General features: G+C 38.4%; 1 protein-coding gene across 3 annotated transcripts in view; it reads left to right on the plus strand.

The window, feature by feature from the left end:
- The first annotated feature begins 593 nt into the window (after positions 1-593).
- CCDC93 (CCC complex scaffolding subunit CCDC93) overlaps positions 594-26,192 on the plus strand; it is a 40,330-nt gene continuing 14,731 nt past the window's right edge. For all 3 annotated transcript variants that reach the window (XR_013922250.1, XM_080346315.1, XM_080346316.1), the window contains exons 1-14: positions 594-757; positions 1,802-1,915; positions 3,587-3,681; positions 6,184-6,295; positions 10,456-10,554; positions 11,941-11,997; positions 14,360-14,460; positions 16,179-16,218; positions 17,643-17,735; positions 18,061-18,111; positions 19,204-19,290; positions 21,590-21,706; positions 25,808-25,870; positions 26,052-26,125. Coding sequence is in view for 2 of the 3 variants with exons in the window: in XM_080346315.1 (XP_080202441.1) it covers positions 716-757; positions 1,802-1,915; positions 3,587-3,681; positions 6,184-6,295; positions 10,456-10,554; positions 11,941-11,997; positions 14,360-14,460; positions 16,179-16,218; positions 17,643-17,735; positions 18,061-18,111; positions 19,204-19,290; positions 21,590-21,706; positions 25,808-25,870; positions 26,052-26,125 (1,145 nt within the window). In the remaining variant the exon portion in view is untranslated. The remainder of the gene's footprint in view (positions 758-1,801; positions 1,916-3,586; positions 3,682-6,183; positions 6,296-10,455; positions 10,555-11,940; positions 11,998-14,359; positions 14,461-16,178; positions 16,219-17,642; positions 17,736-18,060; positions 18,112-19,203; positions 19,291-21,589; positions 21,707-25,807; positions 25,871-26,051; positions 26,126-26,192) is intronic.

Below are 26,192 nucleotides of genomic sequence, written 5' to 3' on the forward strand. Positions count from 1 at the left end.
TCGTTTCAGTTGGAGGAGACCCTCAGGATCACCGAGTCCAACCATAACCTAACTCTAGCACTAAACCATGTCCCTAAAACCCTCGTCTAAGCGCCTTTTAAACACCTCCAGGGGTGGTGACTCCACCAGTTCCCTGGCCAGCCTGTTCCAACGCCTGGCAACGCTTTCCATGAATAATTTTTTTCCTAATATCCAAGCACCTCTCGGGTCACAGAGCTCTCAGTAACTTCTCTGTACCAGCGAGAGGCCTCAAGTCCCCTTGTGAAAGAAAAAGAGGAAGAAAAAAGGGCGGGCGCCCGCACAGCAAAAGCCAAGTGCCCGGCACCAGTGGGTGTGAGCGGGGGACCTGGGCGGTCAGGAGCCGCCTCCACCGCCCCCCGGGGCACAGGGGCAGCCGGCGGGCCCACGGGCGCCGGCCGCGGGCACTGCGGGCGGGGCGAGTCGGCGCTCAGGCGGTTGCGCTGCATGCAGTCAGTCACATGAGCCGCCGGGGAGCCGCGCAGCCCCCGCCCTCCTTCCCCCGCACCCCTTTGGCCGTGAATGGCACGGCCCGGATGCGCTTGTACGCAAGGAGGGTGCGGGCGAACCATTGAGCGGGGGCGGGGGAACCCGGCAGCCGCCGGCTTGGGAACACCCCTTCGCCCGGGCGTTGCAGCGGGGGGAACGGACGTGACAGGCTGAGCGGCCGGGCGCCGGCTGCCGGAGACGGAGGGCGATGGTCGTCCCCAGGGGACAGGAGTACCAGGCCCCCCAGGAGGTACCGTAGCGGCGTCTCTCCCAGCCCCTCCACCCCGGGCAGAGCGGCGTTGGCGAGGCGCGGCCGCCCGCTTGTTCCTCCGGCCGCGCTGCACTGGCGTCCTGGGGCTCCCTGCCGGCTCCTGCCCCTCCCCGCCTCCCCGCGGGCTGGGGCGCTGACCGGCAGCCCGGGGGTCACGGCCGTACAGCGGGCTCGGCCCTGCGCCCTCCCCGGCCCTGTGCGGTGGGTCCCGCGGGAGCCGGGCCCTGTGGGGCTGCGGGCAGCGCCTGGCCGTCACCGTCCGTGCACCAGTGCCTGCTTGGCCCCTCTGCTTGCCAGGCTTCTCGGGTTTCCGTGGGAGGGAGAGGAGGAGACTGTCCGAAAGATTTTGGGGAAGGGTGGGGGGGGTGTGTGAGTGGGTCCCTGAGACACCTGAGGAGAGACCTAAAGCCCGTCTGGGGCCTAGGTCTGAGGGAGCCCCTGCTCGATCGTGTGTGTCCGTGGAGCTGTGGGGCTTCATCCTAGCAAATGGGGACAAAAGCCCTTTCCAAGGGTGCTGAGCTGCTGAGGCTTCGGGGCACCGAAATATCCAGGCTGCCCATCGGAGTTTACTTTTTGTTACTGCCATGCTTTGAGTTCGCTTAAAATCGTGTTACCCAAAAAAGTGGGATTCTTCGTGAGTTTATCCTCCTGTCTTTGTAAGAAGGTCCTAGAAGCCTTAATGTGAGGTGTAGGATTTTGTGAACCCTGAAATTGAAAGAAATGCGCAAATGGAGAATAAATTAGCTGCGTTAGGGCAATAAGAGCAATCTGTCTAACTGGAGGCAAACAGTGGGGCCAGGAGTTTGAACAGCAAAAGCAGATTAAAGTATTTAACAGGGAGAAAAAAGTTATATTAAATCCACATAGAAATGCATTACCTATTTCTTTAATGTCTTTTAAATTAACAACCAAGTTGCTAATAGAAGTCAGGGTTTTCTGTGATGTGTATTAAAATAAAGTTTGGAAAATGTTCATCTGAAGAATGAAAGAAAAACACTGAGTGTTGTACTGTTCATTTGTCAGGTTGAAACAAGAGAAGATGAGGAACAAAACATCAAGTTGACTGAAATTTTGGAACTATTGGTGGCTGCTGGGTATTTTCGAGCAAGAATCAAGGGGTTATCGCCCTTTGACAAGGTGAGACCAATTCAATATTTTTAGAAACCTTTCTTAAGTATATGAGGATTACTTATTTTTTTTTTGCTAGTTAGTTTAGCAATTCTAGATGACTTAAAAAAAGAAAAGAGACACTTGGAATACATTACATTTTCTTGTGTAAATAATTCTGCAAATGACCCAGTTTCAGACAGATAGTACTTCCTCAGTCTTGAAAAACAATTTTGTGCAGCAGGGCCCGTTTTAAAGGAGACAGTTGAATGCAAGCTAATTGCTGGTGTGCTTTTTTGTGCATGTTATGGCCTAAGGAAGGGTCAGATACGGGGAATTTTGCCCCTCTGCTGCAGTTAGAATAGCTACAAAGACTTGATACTTGGAGATAGCATGGTCATTTTAAAAAGGAGTTTTCATTAATGAGAAATGAGGAAGTATTTGTCTTGAGAGGCTGTGTGAAAGAATGGAACAGTTAGCCTAGTGAGATTATTTTGGAGCTGTTTTTACATATCTATAGGATGTCATGAATGTTAACCTTTCATTGTCCTGGACAGGAAGTGTGTGATACTGACAGTGAGCAAAGTTCAGGTTGAAAAGAGGCTCCTGAATTGTGTTAGTGCTGACTCTGTGACAAATTCCTGAAGCGAGCTTTGAAAACACACAACTGCGGCAGCCTAGAAATGGACTCTACTGTTTTCTGCTGTGTCTTTGATCATAGTGCAGCCTTACATTGCAATACAAAACTTTTAGTTTCTTCAAGCTGCTTAGCATTACTGGCCTCAGCTGCTCGGCATACAGACACAAAGTACTTTCAAGGAGAGCGCCTTAGGATGTAATATTGTTGCATTTGTGTGTAGAAATGGATGGAACAGGTTTATACTTGCCTAAATACAATGGCAAAGTTACCATTTCATGACAATGCCCAACCTTTACAAAAATGAGAATTGCTGTAGAAAATTATCTATCTGGTAGTATAAAAGGGATGCTGATAAAGTGTTTCAGAGGGGAATGTGAGAGGGGTAAGGTGTTGCAAAAGCTTGAATAGAACACCCTAATTTGCTGTATGATGTTGGTAAGTTATTCCATATTTTAATTCCTTTTCTCTGTTCTTTGCTGTTGCATACATTTAGGTTATCTTGCGTATGTTCATGCAAGGTTATCTTTAATTATTTATGTAATGTATGTAGAGCTGATGAAATGGCTTAGGAGTTTAAATATACTGAAGGATCTGTAGGAGTAGGGCCTGAAATAGAGATTTTCATAGAGCTGGTGATATGCATTACTATATTTTTATGGTGCTTGGCAAAGGTATATACATCAAGGTAAATAAGTGAATACAGAAATTATGATCCCTGAGAAAATTTAGATATGGTCACTTTTTAAAGATCATGACATTTAACATACTGTCATGTTTTATTTATTTTTTAATCTGAGAGCTATTTCAAAATTAATATATGAAGCCAAGAGAAGAATTTAGAATGTAACTAACTGCTCTTTTTTCTGTCTTGTATATGTACATTGTATGTAGAAGTTGACATATGTATTCTATCTCTATCTATTTCAGTCTCTATATAAGAATACTGAGGATGGAGAAAATATTAAGCTGTAGTTTCTAAGATAAATAAAGAATTTAAGATGTATTTGTTTTTATGTCTTCAAATTAAAACGGAACTAACCATGCTGTTGCTCCTTTGCTAGGTGGTAGGCGGCATGACGTGGTGTATCACTACTTGCAACTTTGATATCGATGTTGATTTATTGTTTCAGGAAAACTCTACTATTGGTCAAAAAATGTAAGTTGATGAAATGGCAAGTGTGGCATTTTTTTCCTTCTTAGAAAAGAAACTGATTGGGGGTGGGAAGTCACCTGATAGCTGCTTGTTTATAAGAAGGATTTTTACCGCAAGCCTCCTGCTTTTCAAGACCACTGGTTTGTAAACCTTGCACTGGTTTCTGGGTTTCTCAGACTGTAGTTCCACAATCTATAAAACCAGAAAGAAGCTTATTCCAAACAAGGCAGTGCTGTTCCCATCTGGGCTGCCGTGTTCTTCTGTCTCTTCTAAGCAGTGAAAGCATTTGTGTGGCTCCACATCGAACTGGATTGGGAACTGATCCAGATTAAAACCTACGAAAAAGAGGAAAATAGTTGTAACATGAATCAGTTCCTGGATCCAATTCTCTATGCAGCTGCACAGATGCTTGTGCTGGCACAAGGGGATGATGCAGAGGCCAAAACAAAGGGCAGAGGGAGACCACGGTGCTGGAAGCTGGAGCGCAGCATTAGAAGACCTTCCTTAAGTTCCCTGTGTCTGCGGTTTTGCTGTGTGAATAACCTCTGATTCTCCTTTATGGTTCTGGGGTGGAATTGCAGGCATCGGCAAACAGAATTTAAGGCATGGTGCTGTTGTCAAAAGAGTTAACTGCCCCATATGGAGGAGCGGGAGTTCTTTCCTAACAGTGACCCAATGAGACCATTTTGGTTTGATTAATTTCTTATGCATGGAATTTGCTCATAAGCCAACTAATTGCTGTATTAAAAATTTAAAAATTGTTTATGCTGAGAAAGAGATTACATTCTAAACTACTTTATTTCTTTATGCATTTCTGTGATAAAAAAGCCATAATTAACAGTTCAGGAAGTAGGAATGTCCTGTCAAGTTATATGAAGAGACTTCATTGCTCAATGTAGCTGAAAAGAGCACATTTCTGTGCTGTTTGATTTACAGTCATTTAGCATTGGCAAGACTGTAACACATTTAAAAATAAAAATTTGTGGTTATTGCAATTAAACATGGAGACACTTAAATCATCAAGGATAACCAAGTACATAAAGCATTGCTAAGTGCACAGAATTAGTAGAGACTAGGAATGGAGATGGTGGTGCTAGATCTTAAAATTGCCATCTTTGTTATCCTTAAGAACAGCAGGATAGGAAATAGTTAAGTTGTTCTGAAAATGTTCTTTTATCTTTCCAGCTGTCTGGCAAAACAAAACTCAGGCTCCTCTCCCAAAACAGCAACAATGATTTATTTGTAAATCTAAATTGCTCAGAGTCACACAAGCATGGGCTGTTTTGATGTCCATGTAATGCTTATGTTGGTGGTGGCTCAGTGCTTCTGTGATGTTCTCAAGATAAGGCTGAGCTTTCTCAATATTTCAATTATTTAATTGCTCAGTTGAAATAAACATGGAAACATATGTTAGGAGAGGATCTTGCATCTATTGGATAAATATATATATGTATTTTTTAATTGCATTTGCTTTGATTCTGCTGAGAGGTGCTGCTGTTTTCATGTTGTACAATATTATTATGGTGGAAATTGCCTTATAACAGTTATGGCAGAGTTTTCACTTCTGTTAAGAAGTGTAACTTTTCAAGCTCTGTTCCCAGACTCTGGTGTCTTGTCTCCTATCTCTTGCTCCCCTTTTGTTCTTCCAGAGTATGAGTTGTCCATTTGGACAGTACAGAATAACTGGTCCAGTACTGACCACAGTGCTAATTTTTTTCCGTCATGGAAAAATAGTTTTAGTTTTCCCAGTACAGTGTTCATCCTCAGTGCTGACAACTGTTTTAAAAATGTGCTTAACAGCATAAGCAACAACAAAAAAAATTGCCCTAAAATAAGGGAGTCAGTGGAAACGGGATGATATTCTTGTAGATTAATTCCTTGTGTTTGGGTAATCCTGTTGTTGTACCAGCTTTTACCTGAGCTGTAGAATAAGACGTCTGCATATTCAGTTTTACCTGCTTCAAAACCATGTGTAGTATATTGTGTATTTAGCTTTTAGGTGTAATATATGCTTAAACTCATAAAGTTTCAGTAGTAATGCTAGGCTATTTTTTTGGGAGTTCCACTAAACAGATTCTGAAGGCATTACATTTGATTATGGATTTGATATGACTGCATATCTTAGTATAACTGTACTTAAAGATACCGTTTCCTCATGGGTACATATATTATGATACGCAAAGGTGTTTGTAGATAGAGCTTATGTGGGCATTTCACCTGAACAAACATGCAGATCTTAAAATGACGTGTGTATTATTATAAATTAAATCACAAGCTAGGAGCCTGCAAGAGGGGTTTAATCACCTCTTCACAGACTAATAATATATGTAGTACAGTGTCAAAGCTATTTTGTAAATGAAAGTTTGGCTGCTTTTTACAGCTGTGTGCAATGGAAGCCACTAGAGGGAACCTTCCAACTACTGACTGTGTTTGCAAAAATAATTTCTAATTTACAGACAAAAATTGTAACATATATATGTGTGTGGTTTTGTTGTTTTATAATAGCGCCTTAACTGAAAAAATTGTATCGGTATTGCCAAAAATGAAGTGTCCTCATCGTTTGGAACCACATCAGATCCAGGGACTGGATTTCATTCATATATTTCCTGTTGTACAGGTAATAATTTTGTGATATATTGATACTTTGCTGAAAAAAGCCATAAAACTTGCGTAAAAATTGTAATGAAGATCTGTATTGTTGTTTGGCTCTGTATGTGACTTTGGAATGAATAACCACAGAGAAGTATTTTGAATGAATGTTTTTAAAGAATTGAGTGTCATTATGGATGATAGAATTCTTAAATGTCGTTTGATCCACATTTAAGAAAAACATGAAAGAAACTCCTTAAATTATTTGAAATAGACTCAGATTCTGCCTTTTATGGAATGTGTCTGCTTAAAGAAACTAAAGTTTAAGCTTGTTTTGGAATCTGATAATCTACTTTGCCAGACTAGGAAACAGAACAAAAATCTTACTCCATAGGCTTAAACATAGACTGTAAGTTATGGAGATAGTCACTTAATCAAAAGAATATGTATGAATAAGGTGAAAGCCAATTGTGGTTGTTTCTTTAAACATAATTCATCCTTCATTCATATCACTTGAAAACATCTGGGTGGAAAAATAAATCGTTCTGACGTGTGACCCTGTTGCTGTGTGTTTGTTGAGCAATACTGGCTGACCATGTGCGTGCTCCTAGTTCTCCATTTTATTAAGGTTTAAGCTAACACATGATGTGTTCCAGTTGTGTGTGGTATCTTGAGAGTCCTTGGTGTGTCGTTATCATTTTTTAATTTTACTTTCATCTGCACACATAAAATTATCCTTGATAAATAGGGAAAATGAAGACTGTTAAGCAAGATGTTTTTTCATTAAATAGCTCTTTACCTCCTGCCTGTGAAGGAATTTAGCAAGTAAAAGTTTAAATTGCGGTTTGTAGGAAGTAGGAAAAACTTCCTGCTGTCTCTTTCTTGTTATCTTCTAGTAGGAGGCTCCTGAGCAAAACCCACTTAACTGCACTCCCCACAAAAAGCTGTGTGGTGTGTGCTACCATTACACAGCTTTCAAGCTGTGCTGATGCTGCCTACAGGTGGAAAGTTTGTATCTTGTTAATGTGAATTTTTACTTCTAAACTTTTATTTTCCTAACACCAAAAAAAAAAATCACAACTGAGGTTAATTTCTTGCTTGGGTCATTTGATCTTAATGATGCTAATGAATGGTTACATTTATCAAATATAAGACTTCTCTCACAGGAGAAATAATTCCTCTCCTAAAGTGAGAACATAAACTCCTGCTGTAAAAACTATAGCACTGGGTATTATTTTCTCTGACCTGTTTCATCCAAATTCCTGATTTGGGATATTGCTTCTGGAGAGGAGAAACATTAATTCTAAGCAGGAAGGAAATGGACTTCTAGATTCCTCTGAGTGTGGTGATTCTCAGTAGCTGCCCAGTTGGTGGTATATCTTGGTGAAGAAGTCATAAAATCATAGAATCATTTTGGTTGAAAAAGACCTGTAAGATTGAGTAACTGTTAACCTAACACTGTCAAGTCCACCTCTAAACCATGTCCCTAAGATTTTTCTCTATGAGCTTAGTTTTTTGTATGTAGATATTTTTTAAGAAATTGTGGCTTTCTATCAGGTCCCTGTGAAGTTCTGCCTGTACCAGGTACTGCTGCCTCCTCATTTCATCCCAACTGAGATGGGCTTTCAAGAAAACTTTTGTTGGTGTCACCAGTATGCTGTGTTCTAGAAAAGACCATGCAAGAGCTATAATAGGCTGACAACACCATGGCATGTAGGAATTATATTTTGATAATGACACTTCACTTAATATCCTGTTAAATTCAAGATTTCACTTGCTATATGTAAATCTTACATCAGTCCCCAAGTAATACAGGAGCTCTTTTTTCCACCTGGCATTATGTGCCAATAGCTCTTGTGCTGTGCAAGCCAGTCTGGTGAACTTGACAGGTGGAATTTAGATGGATCCTTCCCTACAGGAATAAATTAGATTGAGTTGGTTCACTGCCAGAGACTGTAGCAGAACTTAAAAAAAGAAAAAAAAGAGTAAAAAATATTCCAGTGGGCAGAAACGGTGCTGTTCTTTATAGTAAATTCTGCTTACGTTCTTAGAAAAGTGCATATGCAATGTAGTGATGAGATGTGCTTTGTAATTAATAGTCTGCATTTTCATCTCTCTTGCTGTCATCGTCTTCCCATCACTTTCCAGGGGTTCATGGTTATGGCACAGAAAACTGTTGCTGGTTCAAACTTGGATCCAAGATTGATCTGATCTCTTATGTGACCTCCTGCACAGACTGTCAACAGCCCACAAGATTTATCTTCTCCAACATTACTTAAAATGTACTTCAATCTCTTGTGGCTTTTTGTGTGGTCTCATAAATGTCAGAAATCGTCTTTTTTGTTATATGGGCATGTGGTTCTTCTTGAACACTTCATAGGCTTGCAGATACATCTTTTCACAGTGGAGTTGTAGTTTTTGAAAACAATAAGTGATCTATAGTAGGAAAATTTGATATAAATACATGTAACCTAGCTGTAATGTCTTCTGTCTGGGGTACGGCCAAGATTAATGAGATGAGGTTTTGCTCCAAGTGGTGTCTTCTGTCAGAGCATAACGGACAAATGATACAAGACAGGTTCGGTGCTGGGTCCTGGCACTGAGAGCCCAGAATATTTTCTGTTCAACTTCTAATAGTTCAAATTCCAGCAGAGCTCCTGCCTATCTCCTCCGGGTCAGACCGATCGGGGGTGGGCGCTGCGGACAGTTCAAGTTTGCTTTGCAGATGTATGACCATACGATAGCCCACGGACTACGTAAAAAACACAGTTTGTTTTAAAGTCTGCTCCCAAGGACTAGTTTGGAGAAGAGAGGGATGAACCTATGTGCATGTAAAGTATAATCACATTTTTGTGTTAGTGCTGTAAATCCCACACTTCCTAGAACGGAGGGGTTTATTATTAATTCTGTGTGGCCTGCTCAGTAGAAGGATGCATTGAGAGCTTTTTAGGGTTCAGTAGTTTTGATTTTTTTGAATGTGGAATGGGATGTATGTTGTGCTGGATGATACAGCTGTGCTATTGGTCTGGTGGGCTGTGAGGTGTGCTGGCTCTTCCATGGTCTAGGTGAAAACAAAAAGCCAGAAAATGAACATTCCTTTGTTTTGTGAACTACTGTTGTGGTTTTCTATGTTATGTATTATTCTGTATTTTGATAATGTAATTTTCTTAATGCTTAACAAGTAATAAAAACTAATACTATAGATAAGTACTTAGTGTGGTAAAGTACACTTTGTTAAAATGTATTTTTAGCTTAAGTTGTGGATTTCTTCTTCTAGGATGTAGGCTTTATGCAACTCAAATTTTTGGGAAGGCACTTCAGGGTTTTTTTTTGGGGGGGGTGTATTTTCTCCTCCCCTCCTTAAAGATGCAAGCTTAAAGAATAATCTTTGAAGTGGTACACGTCCCTTTCTATTCCACATATGCTCTTCATTTCCTTTTTGGAATGATTTTGTTGAAGATACAAATATTTGGATTACAGAAATTCATATTGGCCGAATTCCAATGAACTTTTCTTATGCTTGTGGAGATTTCATATGCTTTTGTTTATAAATTTCTTGACTAAGAACTTCTAGTAGTTGAAATTTGCGATAGAATTTTCTTTCTATCCTTACTATAAGAAAATGATTAGAATGTAAAAGCAATTCAGTATATGAGAAGGTACAATGCAAGCTAAATAAAGGGAAGTCATGCAATGAAATTACTAATTTTACGATACACTATTTACAAGTAGCATTCAGAAAAGAGGTTTTTTGGGATACCAGACTGATTCAAGGAACTCGTAAGGGAAGGCAATTTGATCTTTCTGGACTATTGAATCCCACTGTAGTTTGAATGTTATGGATCATTGAGGTTTGGATGGTACAATATAGTTCAACAGGATGAAGAATATTTAGGTTTGATTATAAGAAAAGCCCTGTGGTTTCTTAGCTTACACATTATCTGATTGCTCTGATGAGCTTTTTAGTATGTAGCAGAAGAGTAAATGTGAAGTTTATCAAATAGCTAGTACTGGATCATTTTGTCAATAGGTTCCTGAGTTACCATGTTTAGAAATAAATGTTCTTGTTTGTGTGCTTAAAATGTGCTTCTAGCTTTTATCATGTATTGAAAAGAATTATGCAGTAATTTGGTGTTTGCTGCTGTTGTTCTTCCCTTTCCACTGCTACAAACTTATTTTTTCTTTCAGTGGCTGGTGAAACGTGCAATAGAAACAAGGGAAGAAATGGGAGACTATATCCGTTCTTATTCTATATCACAATTTCAAAAAACTCACAGGCTACCGGAGGTAAGATCAAGTCAGTTCTTGTTTCTATTATGGCAGAAGCTGAGGTGCAGTACCAGCTTCACAGCTCTGAAATCAGCACAATATACCAGAGTTGCTTTTGCTAGCGTTTTGTTAATCGGTCCTAGAGGAATCCGTGTACATGTTCATCTGGGGAAAAAAATTAAATGTTAAGTTGTTATGACAGAGAGTTTATATGTACTGGTTCACTTTTGCTTAATAGTTGCTTTCGTTTTCTGCAATATTTGGTACTTCTCTGTCAGTCCGTCTTGCCAGGTAACTTGCTTATGGAGCTCTGTGGAGTGTATCTGGGCCAACCGCATGACTGGAGCCACATTGCCTGAAATGTGTTCAGAAACACCCGCTGTTTTGTAGAGAAGGTCATCTAGCTAAATGAGAATTGAAATGCTGTTTATGCTCTATAATTTAGAGTTTGTTTTAGAGCGCTGGAAGTCAACTCTTTGTCTCCCTGTATCCAAACTTCAAAATTTGTTCTTGATAACTAGATTCCTAGAAAACTTCATTCAAAAACTGAACGTGGGGACAGACAGAGAGGGGTAGGTTTGGGTTAAAAGGAAATACATTTGTCTCTGTAAAATACGGTTGCCAGAGGAGTGAGAGGTTCGGTTTTATCTGGAAGTGTAGTGGTAAGAGTAATTTCGCACTGTTTGAAATGCCTTGATCACATTCCTTCTCCATCTGATAACAGTCATGTGCTGCCCACTTTGAAGTTACATGCTTAGAACAGTGTTGCCATCCTCTCTTCTTCCTATTCTGCAGTGATGATAGGAAGTTTCCTTGGTGTAAGAGGACAGATCAAATGAGCTTGGATTTGTGCCTGTATTGCAGAGCCATCAGTTCTGTTCATGCATATCCTAAGGCAATTCCATTTTGGAAACCTAGAACCCAAGTTTTGCCTCTAATTCAGTAACAGCATTAAAGGTAGATTTTCGTAGTGTTGGGAAACAGATTTTATTAGCTTGGGGTGCTTTGGATTTTTTTTTAAATTATTATTATTTTTTATTTTTTATTGTTTTTAATACCTAGAAACAGTAGGGGAAACTTTTCCACATTAAGTCCATTTCAACTTAATTTCTTCATAGTGTAGTAATTGAGATCCCAGTAGTGGGCTGGGATTACATTTGTGTCAGGTAATGTATGAGCAGAGAGCAGAGGGACTGCTGATCTGGATACCATTTTAGAGACCTACCTACCAATCTGACAAGAGAAGCAAATACTTTTCTGTGTTAGAGAAAATCACTAGCATTTCACCAAATAATTGGGCAGCGCAGTTAGAAACTGTTTGACAACTGTGTTGGGTTAACTCATTACAATGTTTTTTAATCTCCATTCCTGGTGTTTTTAATCACCTCTATTAATGTCTTTCAGGATGATGAATTCATGCAAAGAAAAGAGAAGGCTATCAAAACTGTTACTGATATCTTTGTAAGTATGTTAGATTTTTATGATCAAGAAACAAGCAGTTTTAGTAATGAAATGGTGCTGGTTAATGCTGCTTGATGCAGCCAATCCTGAATTTTCTCATGAGAAGGTCCCAATTAAGTTACATATCAAGCTTTATTCTTACAACAGGTCTCAAATGCCAACATATCAGGTTGAGAACTTTTAGGCGTTCACTGTATGAGTAAGTAGGTAAACCATATCAACTGCTTGCACAGAGGGTGTGGAGTTGCACTCTGTCAAACACAAGTCACAAGATAGCTTACAGGCTATTAAATCCTCAGCAGACTGATTATTTGACACCATCAGCAGTTGGACTGTTTATCTTGAAATGAATCAAAATATGGATGATCCCTTTAATTTGAATGTTTGCATTTCAGAACTTGTCTTTTTTACTTCTTGTAATTAGCAATGAAAATACACACCGTACTTTGGAAATGTTTTCTTCAAGTAGCAAATGTTGCTTGGGAACGGTGGTATAATTTGTTTTCTTCCTCTTAAGATGGACTCTTGAGTAAACTGCTTGTTTATATTTTTAGAAAGTTTATTCATTATTGCTACCAGGAATGGCTTGTAAAATACATAGGCAGTGTCACCGTCTCACCTGAACTCAGGTGCCTAGCTAGCAGCTTGAGGTGCTGTCCTTGCTTTCTAATTTCCCTGTTTGTGACTTTGTCACTTCACCATTTCTGACTCCAACAGTTTGCTACTTTTTAAAGTTTTTGTTACCATCTTGCCAGCATTTGTGAAGTGATGGGAAGTTTGGGTATGCTTTGAATGGGACACTTCCAAGGCCTTTCAATAGCTTGTGAGACTCCAGTCTTAAAAGTTTGATAATATTTTGCACCACTCAGCTCGCCAGTCTAAGTATCTCCCAATCCCTCTCCTGCCTTTGAGCACAATGACTGCTCTCCCCAGTTTGGATCCATCTGCAGGGCTGATGGAAGTGTATTCTGTCTTCTCCTCTAGATCACAGATCTCTAGGTGCATCTCCATGGTTGATAAACTTTTGACACTTGTTCATCACTGCTGAGGGTATTATTAGACAAACACCTGTTCCTTAAAGATATGAGCTCTGTCAGGATTATATCCCCTATAGCTGACACCAGATCTTCTTATTGCAAGATTAGTTCATGAGATCTCTTAAGGCATGAGTGCAGTCTAGAGGAACACACAGTGAATTTTCAGGGGAGAAACTGCACAAGCTTTTCTGTCTATGTATAGGAACTTGAAGGAGGAGAAGGCAGCTATAAGATGAAGACTCTTTTTCAGGTCACCTTTAAATCGTTATACATTGGAATTGGAAGAGAAATCCACTTTCCTAAAAGAGGACCAGCAAGTGTGAAAGATTAGTCTATTGTCTGAATTCATTATTATAACACTGGTCTAAGGACTGACCCTGCTCTCATGGGAGAAATACAATGAGATTAATGGTCATGATCTGACCCAAAGGCTAGAAAAAGGGATATTAAATATCAATAATGGGTTTTGGAATAAGAAGTAAAGCCACTGAAAGGTGACTATCTAGTAAATTGAGATTATCTTGCAGGGGTTTTGTTCAGCTACTCAGTTATCTGATGCCAAGACTAATGCTTATGGTGTGATGCCTACACACCATGTAGCACAGGTATAATACAGAATGCCACCATAAAAGCTGTAATTACTTTTGTGACTTACATTGCTTTTGTGTAACTGTGAAAACACATTTTGTATGAGACTCTTGATCATAAAAAGCTTTTTCGTGTTACAGGCAAAAATGCAGCAAGATTTAATAGTTGGACACAAAGATGACAGAAATTCAGAGTAGAAATGAAGTAAAAACTGCAAAGGGTAACTGACAAATTCAGGACACACTTGCCAAGGGATACTCTATTTTCATTTGTGTGAAATCTCTACTTTGGGATCATGTCTTTGAAGAAGATTGAAAGCTGTTTCAGCAGTGTTATGGTGCAGGAATTGCTCTTTGAAAATAATAGTTTGTGTTGTACAGAAAGTCAGATCATCATCTTCTTTTATTTTCTTCTAGACTCTTTGAAACTTACATTGAATCTTTTGTCCCATGGGAACAGGATTTTCTGAAGTTAAATATATGTATGGAAAGCCCAAGTTTTGATTTCAACTATTGCTTTTGTAATGTATTTTTTTTAAGCATTCTGAGCCTGGCCCTCGAAGTATTTAAAAGATACAAATGTAAAACACATCAGAAGAGTGGGATGTTGCTTTTCGATGCTGGTTATTTGGTGATGATGTTGGAAAGGGAACAGTGTATCTATTACTCTAGATAGCAATTCTGCGTTTATTTTAGAAAAGCCTTTTACAAGCTCTGAATTAATTCACTCTCTTACAGGAGGTTTACAAACCCCAGAGAAAATATAAACGTCAGAAGGGAGCTCAAGAGCTGCTAGATGAGGAATCAAAGGTTCATGCTACGCTTCTGGAATATGGCAGGTGAAAGGCTGCATTTAGTTGTCTGTGGGTTTTGTATTGTGTGCATTTAAAAGCATTCCATAAAAGATTTGGATTGTGGGGTTTTTTCTGCTACTTTGGCATCCAACTGTTTCAGATTTACTCCTGTCTGGTTTCAGATTTGGTTTGCTTAACCTGTAAATTCTCTGGGGACTGGACAGTCCTTATATGTGGGACCAATGTTTTGTACAATGAGAGGCCAAGTTCTGACTTACAGTACTATTAGGGTATGTTTATTTAACATGCTTGTCCTTGACTTTACAAAAATGGCTTAAATTCATGATGCTTCTGTCAATCAATATTGCCCTTTTGCAAGCAGTCTAGGAAAGTGGGGGAAAAGAGGAGCTGAAGTTTTTATTGCTTCTTTTTGTAGTTCTGATGTGGTTGCTACATCAGGAGGCTGAATCCTGGTTTAGTGATTTGTCTCCTTACTTCCTGCAAACTTCCATATAGAGACAAAGTTACCAAGGTTTGCACTTATCCATTATTTTTGGAAGTTACTCTGGTTTGCTGAGAGCTCTCCGAACACATAAAAATAGTTTTCCAGAGTTTCTGGTTTTAGTTTCTCTTTCCAATTCTCTTTTAATAGTTTAGTGAAATGAAGAGCTTGTCTGCTGTCAGAGCTCTTAACAAGTGCAAATGACATTATAATTTGATGGTGTTTTGGTGGTTGTGTGGTTTGGTATTTTTTTTGGTCTCATTATTTTGAGAACCTTCCTTTTACCCTTTCTACGCATTTGTCTTGACACACAGTTGAAATCAGTAGGTGTCCTGGTTGCAGATTGTTTATAATCTTCTCCTTTCATTCATGGTGGTATTTTGTGAGGGCAGCATGGACAAAATAACATAATTCAGTTTATTTTCGATTGAAATGGGATGAAACTCTATGTGTATTCCTGATGGAATGAGACTATTGGGAGACATCTGGGTGTCCTGTTACTCAGCAGACCTCTTCTGACATTGCATAAACTTCATATACAAATGATTAACTTTTAGCCATAAAAGGCTTGTAAGTAGTCCTGCTTCTACAATTTAGACAATTGTAGCTATAAGTCAGTTGGAAACATCGCTTCATATCAATGTAATTTAGTGCTTCATAATACTGAAGATAATTGCTCATACCTAAAATTTCTTTCTACCTGTTTTTTCTTTAAGATAATATTTCCGAACAACATAACTCAAATGTCAATTTTTCCTCTCCCTGAACAAAAACAGATGTAAGAATGTTTATTTGAGTATATATTTAAAGCTCTGAATGTCATGCTTCAGAAAGAAATTGCAGATTCCTCACAGCACACAAGCATGAATGTTTTTTTGGGTGTACAGATTGCACTGACAGCTTCCTGAGGCACTTCCAGAATTCAGGAGTATATGGCTAATAGCTCAGGGTTGACTTCCAAATGGAAAGAGGGCATCACTTTTCCCTTTCATGAGCTTTATGTGACAATATTTTATGGCCAGTCTGGATTTACAAATCGTGATCAAAGGATTAGATGGAGCTGAAATTATTTTGTAAATACGCTGCAGTACCTGTTTATTTGGTTTATTTGAAGCATTCTAAAACTAACTTGAACCTGGCTGTTGGTTTTCATAAATAATTCACTTTTTAGTTTATTTCTTATGTTGGCACCTGATAAACGAGTATTTGTGGCAGTTGTAAAGAACAATGTATTTATTTCATGTTACTGTTGTTCTTTTAGGAGATACGGATTTAGCAGACAAGCAGGAAAAACAGAACAGGTAAAAAATATACTAATTTTAAATAGTCAAATTGTGGGAAGAACGGCATTGTTTTTGTTGAACTGTTGGTTACTGTAAGATCTTAAAGGAATACAACAGAATAAAGAGCTATACGTTCTGTTATTAACATCTCTTAAAAATGGCTAACTGGAACTAAAGATCTGCATACCACAAAGATGCAATTGCTTATTATCTCCTTTTTTAGAGGGTTTCATTCATCTCTACTCAGAGATCACATTTTGCAAAAAATTTTCACTTAGAAGGGGCTTTGGGTGTTTTGTTTCTTTTTTAATGTGACGTAATGACATATTCTGTCTGTTTAGTGAGTATCTTTTAATTAAGTGTTCTATAATGTCCTGTTAAAGGGTTTTTCCTTTTCTTTTTAAAGAGCTATTCAGCTTGGTAAGAAATTTTGTAGGCATTTATTACATAACGAGTTATTTAATGTGATAGAGAAACATGAGAGCATGCCACAAATAAATCATAGTGCCTCTTGAAAAGCAGCATCCTTGCTGTGCTTTTGATGACTGTAGAATCATAAAATGTCCTTGTCAGAGTATTTGCAGTTTTATGATTTCAGTGCAGATATTACTTTGGCTGAAAGTTTTTATTACAGACAGAGATAATGAAGAAATGCATTAAGCATGTCATAGACCCAGCAATACATTGAGTACATTAAGATTACCCTTCTTCATTATGTGAATATTCTACATAAATATTTAGCATTTAAATGTTATAAATGGAGATGCTTCCTAATCTAGGGATATATCTTTTCCCCCTCAAAATTACTGCCATGCTGCAGTCATGGTTATAGAGTTAATTTGTTTCTTCCAAAGTTTTACTGACTTTAGAGTATTGTATATTAGAAGGTCATCGTATTTTTGTGTGAATTGAGTCACCAGTGAGGCAGAAGTGGAAGATTAAATAGTCAGGTTAGTGGTGCAGTAGAGTGACCTAGTCTGTCTGTTAGTACTTCTCACTGTTTTAGTGGTATGAATTCTTCTGACTGAACTAGGCAGTTTTACACTTTTTAATGTTGTCATACCAGTATTAAAGTCTATTAAGCTATAAAAAAATGATTTATGAAAAAAAAAATCAGCTTTCTCATGTATAGCAGACATCATATTCTGGAGTAACCAGTTGTCTTGTGAGGTTGGTAGTTCTTAGAAGGTTGTGGTATAAGGGATCTTTGCACCAGATGTGTCTGTAGCAGCCAGAGACGCTGACTTGGACAGCTGGAATACTTAGGAAATCTGTGAGGGTTACACCTCAGTTGGCATGATTTGGAATATGAGGATGTTTCAGTAGCTGAAATATTTTCATAAAAACAGAACAGCTGTATTCCAATTTTCTACTTGTTGCATTTCTTTCTACTTTACATTACTAGAACTAGAGATAAAATTTTCTTAATTTTTCTTTAAAAGGCCGAAGATAAAAAAATCGCGCTACCTCCAGGACTTGGAACAGCAGGAAAGTCTGAGCCTTGTGATGAAGATGACCTTCAGGCTGCTGAAGAGGTCTGCTGCACTAAATGTTTGTTGATGTTTAATACCAAAAATTCAACTTTTGTTTTGGAATCTGAGCATTTTTAAGAGGTCAGTTTCCAACTGGTAGTGGGAGCTGAGTAGTCTGAGTGAACCTGTGCTGTTAGAAAGAATTGTCCTTTGTTTGGTAACTTTAACCACCTCTTCTTTAACTTTTGTAGACTTACTGTCCCATTACATTTATTAAAATACATGTTATAGGATACTAATTGTATATGTGTGTGCCTGTCACGAGGCAGAAATAAGTTAAATAATAAAAGATAAATTGTTATATGTAATTCCTCATATTTTACTCTAGCTTCGCATTAAAACTCTGATGACTGGAATGGCTGCAATGGCAACAGAAGAGGTAAGCAGCATTTAAAACTGATATAGCTTTATTTAAATGATGGTTATGGTAATTATTCCTAAAATTGAGTTAATGGGGAGTCTGAAGTCTTGGAATGACTTTATATGAATTTTTGTGAAGGGCATGCAAGAAAAGATGGTTGAATTAAGAAGACGATAGTTTTCATGAGGCTGATGAATTAGTCATTTGCCTTGCAATGACTATATATATATATATATATATATATATCTGTAAATAAGTGCCTCTTTCAAATGGTTTCCACAAGGAGAGTTTCAAGGGGAAGACATCACAGTGCAGCTATCCAAAATGCAGTATGGGCTTACTTTATTAATCTTGTGAAGATGTCCAGAGGAATAATCATTTTACTAGGGAGAGTGGAGGAAAATTGTATGTGTTTCAAGGTGTTGTTCAAAGCACTCATAAATACTTATAAACATCACCTTTAGTCTAGGACACCAAAAATACTGGATATGTATCTTGTTTTCATAATTGGTTGTAGTTAATGATATGATGGAACTTTCAGGCTGTGGTAATTTTGAAATTTCTTACATTTTGATTTCTGAATGAGAGAACTGGGAAGAAATTCAGTAGTTAAGCATTGTTTCTGTTTAAGCTGAAGTCACAGAAGAAAAGGTGGTAATTCATCTATTCTCAAAGTTGATTGACATGCTTTCTACTGAAATCCACTGTAGAATTCAGTTCTACTTGAAGGTTGTTTTTTACATGCATCCGATTTGAAAGGTCCATTCTTTCACACATATGCATTGTTATAGTGTGGCTCAAAATATGGTCTAAAAGTGAGTTTTACTACTATGCATGAAAAATTCAGTATATAGAATACAAGTAGAAGTAAGTTTTTGAAAGTCTGAATTCAAATTTCCTTAAAGGTTGTGAGTGAGAAATTTTCATCAGCAAAATTTTTTTGGGGGAGTAGAATGTTTTGATTTTTTTTTTTGTTTTTTTAATCATTAGAGGTTTTTACCCAGTGTAAAGGCCTTGTTCATTTCTGTTAAAATTAGGGCTTGAGGAAATTGCCACATAAAAAGCACGGGCAATTCCAAAACTTCAGATGTTTTCTTGATACAATTGCAGGGCAAGTTGACAGCGAGCACAGTTGGCCAGATTGTTGGACTCCAGTCAGATGAGATCAAGCAGATAGTGTCAGAATATGCTGAAAAGGTAAGTGTGTTACCTGCTTATGTTTTACCAAGTTGTGTTTGATAGCTTGTGAATTTAGGCCCTAAGCTTCCAACTTAATTGACATGATTCTTTTGAAACAACACTGTTTCACATATGCTGTGGATAACAGCACAGTCAGGATTCAAGAAAGTGTCTTAATGAAATTTAAGCATGCATAAGCTTCTGCTTTGATAGCACATATTTGTGAATGGCATTCATGAGTAGTTTGGGTTTAAGCACCTGCTTAAATATTTTCATGAATAAATAAGGACCTGAGTTGATACCTGTTTCAACCAGAGGCCCAAACAGTTTGAAACGTTCAGTGTTAAGCACAGAAATACAGTTCTGTGGGCCAACCCAGAGAAAAATCTTGGCCTCCTTCACTCAGATGTTCAGACACAGGGATGTTACATTGGGCTCCAAGTATCAGTCATGCCCTGCATCTCTCGTTCTGAATCTACTATCATCAAAAACAAACCTTGGTTGCTTTAGAAGTCAAGGCAATTAACTGTATACATTAGCTCCATTTATTGTGTTCAGCTGTGATTGTTTTTACAGTAATGTGAAATGAAAATCTGGCTCTTCAAGCAATTAATACATACAATACATCACTGCCAGATATGAGTTATAGGCCGCTCTTATTTGTCCAATAGTCTTCTCATATTTCTTCCCTTTTGTTGACACATATGAGGCATGGAGCTTTCCCATTTGGGAGATAAACCCTATAACTCAACAGAGTCTATAGCAAATTCTTGGCCTTTCTTTATTATAAAGGATTGGAAGAACAGAAGCCCAAGGATCATATTTCAATGTTACATTTCTTCTGTTCTGAGAGAAGGCAGCAGGACCTTGACTATTATAGTAGAACGATGATTAATACTCTAGAAAGTGAGAACTGATTTAAGTCAAACCAAAAATATATCGTTTTTCAAGTCTATTGGATGTGACCAAAAAAAAAAAGATTTCTGTGTGTGCGTGCATGCACCAGGAATAGAGAATTAGGGATGTTATCAAATAGTTTAGTGAAGCGTCAGCAATGATTAGATATAGTTCCAATAGTTTTAATCCCTTGTAACTTTACATAGTCTGAAGAACACAGCAGTGCTTTTTTGTCCACCAGTCTTAATAGAACCCACAGGCCCAGTGAAGATACTGGCAAGCAGTATCTGATGTTGCCGTGTGCCAGGAGCTTTCTTACAAGATGGTGTTTTTGCAGAAGATCAATGCACACAGTTTTCTACATTTGCCCCTCCTTTCTGCTGCTGTGTTAACTTGCTGGCTCAACTGGAAGATTCCAGTGCTGTTCCTCGCTTCCCAAAAATCCTGACAGGACAGACTCTGCACATTAGCACCTGAACTAGTTGAAAATTAACTGTATTTGTAACAAAATATTAGAAAATGGATTAACTGGAAAAATAAGTTTGAGTACATGAGGCAAATTACCAAAACAGGTGTATGTAAGTATTAAAGTGAGGACTTTCAAAAGGTAGAAATAATGTTTGGGCAAATAATCACATAGACTTCTCTCACTGTTTTTTTTTAATCATTCTTTTGCCTACTGCAAATATACAATTTCTGTTAAAAATGTTACTCCTGGTAAAGAATATTTCTGGCAGCTTTCCTTTCACAGTTCAGAGAGAACAGGAGGCTGGATGCAGATTACTGTCTTCATTATGTGTTTGTGACACTTTCTTGGCAGTGCATGCTGGATCGAGTACTGTTCAAAGACTGGTGTCCATAGCATGAGCACACACACAAAAAAGCTTAGAGTGGCACATGTATCTACCACACTGAGTATGTAATTGTCATTCAGCATAAAGATGCATCCAAGCCAGTATTTCAGAATCTAAATACACAATAGTTCAAGGCCTTTGGAAGTTCTGGATCTACTTCTTGGAGTATGGAGCAGCTCTGATTCAAGTTCAGTAAACAGCAGTGCTTAAGGTGTTTTTTAGCATGTTTGTATTCTTTCCATTTAAGGACTCTGCCAAGTGTAACTGTAATGCTGATGCAAAAAATTATCTTTCTTCTAGTATACACTAGTATTTTCCACCCATCCCAGGGCCCCTGACTTTATTTTTAGCTTACTTTACTTGTTATCTTTGGGTTATAATTCAGTCATTTGGCTACTTCCTTGTCTTGCTGCAAGATATACCGGTAAGTCATTCTTTCCTGTTGGACAGTGGGATATAGTCCTTGCTAAGGACAGGTGTGTCCCACTTTGGTATTTTCTGAGCTACCGAAGAAACAACAAGTAATGGCAGGAGGTTCAGCGGGCTGTTGTTATGGTTTGTTTCAGCAATCTGAGCTTTCTGCTGAGGAGCGACCAGAAAGGCTTGGAGCTGCCCAACAACACAGAAGGAAGGTGGCATCTCTGAATAAGCAGATTTTGCAGAAAACCAAACTCCTGGAAGAGGTAAATATTGTGTGTCTAATAAAGAAGAAAACATTGATGAATGTGGTTGATCACGAAGTTTTTGCCGTCCAGAAAAGATTTGCAAGCTATCTTCTGTACCAGCAATTTGTCATGCTGAACATTCATCTCAGCATTTCTGAATGTCTTGCTTGCACATCTATTACTAAGACAACGTGGCTGGTTTTATATTCAAAAAATTGTGTAGCCCTGTCTGCAAGGAGGGGGCTAGCTAAGGAAACCTTGCTTTTGTTTTTCTTTTCCTAAATCTCTTGAAGAAAAACAGAGGAAGCGTCTCCATTTGACTTGCTAGCTGTAGTGCTGAATGCTCTTTTCACAGTTTCAAGAGACGATTTAGGGGTTACTCTAAAGTGTGGTATAAATGACACTTTATCCCTTCCTGTCCTTTTAAATGAGCCACTTTGTCTCAGTGACTAAGATGGGGTGTGTGTTTGTTGCAGGGGTTTTTGCACAGTCACTGTTTGGTTCACATCATCACATTGGTTTTAAGGGGAAAAGGCTCTTGAATTTCTGACTGTTCTGTTCATTATGTATAAGTAAGAGTAAGAACTACCATTCCTGTATTTAAACCTACTTATGGCATTTAAACCCAGAAAAGTATAAAAGTGGAAAAGCTATGCGTTTAATGAAATGCTGCTTTTAATTATGCATACTGCTGTAATTGGCACCATGCCATCTTTAGCTTGCAGAATCTGATGAAAACATATTGCATCAGAGTCAGAAATGGGAAGAGCTTGCCAAAAAACAAACAGTACTTGAGGAAAAACTGTTGGTGATGACTTCTGTGGCTGATCCTCTGTCAAGTACAGCACTGCTCCAGCAGCCTTCAGCTGTTTTCTGTTTTGTTTTGCTCTGCTCTTGTCAGAAACATCCTAACCCCTCACATCTTAACTGGTTTTACCCATTGACTGTTTGGGGTACAGGGGCTTCAAAAGATAGGTGCCTGTATGGGGCATCTTATGAGACAGCAATGTGTCCAGTCTTACAGACAACAGAGGTAAAAGAACGATGGGTTTGAAAGCTTAACCTACTATGGCATAACTATGAGAGCACTAGATATTAAACCTGCCTGCTCAGCCACTTACCAGACCTGTCTTTGTGTTTGCTGGTTTGTTGGGTTTTTTGTTTTGTTTTAAGGAGGATGAAATAGTCTCTAACAGTGCATTAAAGTCTTTACGTATTAAGAGGATGAATGTCCTTTAAATAAATTCCCTTTCAGTAAAGCGTATGCTTTGAAACATTTTTTGCAGTCTGACTAACATTCAAGTAATACTAAGTTTAAATAAAAGGATAGAAATAAAACTTATGCACAAAAATGACTAGATGTCCATCCTGTTCTATGTTTCTGCCTTCTGTTTTTTTCCAAGTTTGATAAAAAGCTTTGTGAAGAATGGGTACAGGTTCTTCTTAATTTATTTCTCACAAAAAAAGGACCTTGAAAGGATAGACTATGACAGTGTTTTAACTGGTACACATTAGAATGAGTTTCATTTGGAACATGCTGGTCTAGTCTTTTTCTTCTTAAACAGATGCTTTTCTGTTTCTTTGTTGCCCTCTGGCATGCCCCATCTGTTAAAAATAGCAGGTTTTCATGGTAACTCTACAATTGTTATTTTGTATGTTGAATGTAAACTGCAAGTGTGACAATTCAGCTCCATTCTAGAGTGAAATATTGGAAAGTTTTATGATATATTAGAATTATCATACTATGCTAGGCTCAAATTAATCATACTTCTTATTTTACTTGAGTTTGTATTCTTATAACACTTTGATAATATGAATTTTCTATGTCTGTTTATGTCAAAAACAACTTACAACTGTTAGTAAGAAAATATTGACAATACCTGGCATTTAAATGCAGGCTGAAGTGTCAGGGTTTCAAAATCATAATATGGACTTTTACAGACAGTTAAATCCTGCCTGAATTCCCACGTTGGTTTGAGGTTTTTTCCTGAAGTAGAAAGACACATTGCAGAATGAAATCTTTGGAATTTCAGAAGTGGGGGGGAAAAGAGGATGTTCACTGTATCCTAAGTCATTGCAGTATGTTTCCATCACACTTTAACTCTTCCTTGAAAGCACCAAGGCTCTAAGACACCTAAATATGGAGGGAGAAGCAGATGTGCTGTGTGTGTGTTGTGGAATGGGGACAGATGTGGGGTCTCTCCGCATCCCCTCTGAGCCAGCGGGTTGCAAACTTGTCCCAGATAAGGAGCTTTGTTGTTATGCCCAGCAGCAGTTTATGCTCTTGGAGGCAGTCAGCTCGAGCTTCATTTTGGGGAGGACAACCTGAGTATAATTGTGTAGTAATAGTAGCATTATTACATTATTATAACTGCACCAGCTAGCTCAGGTTTCAGAAAATGAAAAGCTTCAATGTTGCACTAGCACGCTTCTCTGTTTCCTTGAGCTTTCTTGCCTAGCTGAGGAGTAAGAGAGGCTGGTAAATGAGCTGAGCAGTTGTGGGTGGCTTTTGCAGCTGTTCTGTGTTGTGCTGTTATGATCTGCAAAGCAGAAAGGATCTGCCAATTTCTGGATGCAGTCTCAGTGACTGACATGTTCAAAAAGTATTTTTTCTATAGCAGATGGCTCTTACTGTGCTACAATTCTGTAGATTCTATGGTTGCTGAATTAGTAATACAGAATATGCCTGTAGCTAGATATACATTTGGTGGATTCCATTTTCATGCCTGGTGCAAGTAATTTCCTTTAGCATTTTCCCCCAGCATATGAATGAATATATTTGCTTGCTTTCCACATACTGCTGAGAATAAGAAAGCTGTTCAGGGTGGGGAGGAAACATGGTTGTAAACCACACAAAAATAGTAGAGTCCTTACTTCGTTACAGATCTGCCTTTAACTGCCAAACAAGCTTCATAATCCACAGGAAAACTTAAGTATTTTCTAAATCTGGTATCCTATTACTTGCCATTTGAACAGTTGAGGCCATTTAATTGTGTTGCTTGTTTACCATACATAACAGTCTCAGTGCTATGTTCTTGTATGGAAAAAAGTACTGGCACCTATAAGCCGGATATAATCCCTTTATCACTTCAGAAAAGTAAAATGTCCTGGCTGGTGTTTGTGTTTTTCAGTTGTTTTTCCCCACTTGCCAAAGGCAGCTTTTGAAATGGGAGACAGTCAAGACCTCCTTTCAAAAATTTTTGTGAAGTTCTAACTTCAATACTGCAATAAGTTTTGGCAAGAGTTCTCATAACAAATAGTTCTTTCTATGTCAATTTTCATGAGATGTGGACTGCAGGATTAAGTTCTAGTTTTTCTTTTACAATTACTTAGATTTCCGCTTATTGGTGAATAATACAAAAAACGATGAAAAAGCTTTCTTTTTATAAATTCAGCTGCAGAAAGAGGTGAGTGGAGTGTTGAGTCACAGCTCCGTGTTGTGAACAGCAAACTCAACCAGCATGAACAGAAAGCCAAATGTGCATTTCTTTATTTGCAGCACTTCTGCTCCACTTTTGTAACCCGTGTCCTGTTTTTGTTCTTACTGTTTGCAGCGTTATTTTAAATCATAAGGACTTTAGAGAAGGATGTTCTTCTAAAGTTAACCTCTGTAAATTATTTGACAAGTGAAATATCCAGTGGTGTTTTGCTAATTGTCTTATTAGATTTCTCATAATTAGACAAAAGAAAATCCATAAACCAGCTTGCTTATTTGGTATGGGCATGACTGTTATGGTGCCATGGCACTTCTATGCAAGTCTTGAGTCACGCTGACTTATTTGGAGAAGCACAAAATGTGGCTCTTCTGGAGCCTGCAGGGAAACTAGGCTGGTGTAACAAAACTAAATATCGTTGAGCAATTTTGCAGAGATCTGTCCAATAAGTTACCATTCTAGAAGGTTAGGTGGAAAATGTTTGCTGTTATTAATAAAATATTCAATCAGAATTCCTGCAATCAGATGCTCTGAGAGTTGGTGACAAGCAAAGACAGGGTTTGTGATGGTTGACCTATTGTTTAGTAGACAACCAATGTTAACAGCTCCAATATTGCTCTTCTTCATTACAGGTGTAATTAGTGTGAATATAGAATCAGACTCTTTTCTTTCTCTTTCATAACAGTTGCAAGCTAAATGTGCTGATCTGCAGGCAAAATGTACAGAAGCAAAAAAGACATTAACTGAGGTAATCTTCCTTTGTTTTTCTGTGCACTGGTTCAACTGATTCATTTTTGAGAAGTTTGGGATGTATTAAATGGTGAAGGTGTTTGACAACTCCCTGATGCTGTGGTGTGGGAAAGCTGAGTACAATGAGTCATTTGATGTGTGGAAGTGTATTTCAGTTTATTATTAATTGCAACCCTTAGGTTAAGAGTTACAGTGAAAAACTGGACAAAGAATTGGCAGCCTTAGAAACAATAGAATCCCAAGCAGATTCTAGGTAAGTTTCTTTCTTTGTGATCTTTGAAATTCTGGAAAATTGTGGGTTTAAAATGAATCATTCAATG

Source organism: Nesoenas mayeri (assembly GCF_963082525.1).
Source record: "Nesoenas mayeri genome assembly, chromosome: 6".
Taxonomy (NCBI): domain Eukaryota; kingdom Metazoa; phylum Chordata; class Aves; order Columbiformes; family Columbidae; genus Nesoenas; species Nesoenas mayeri.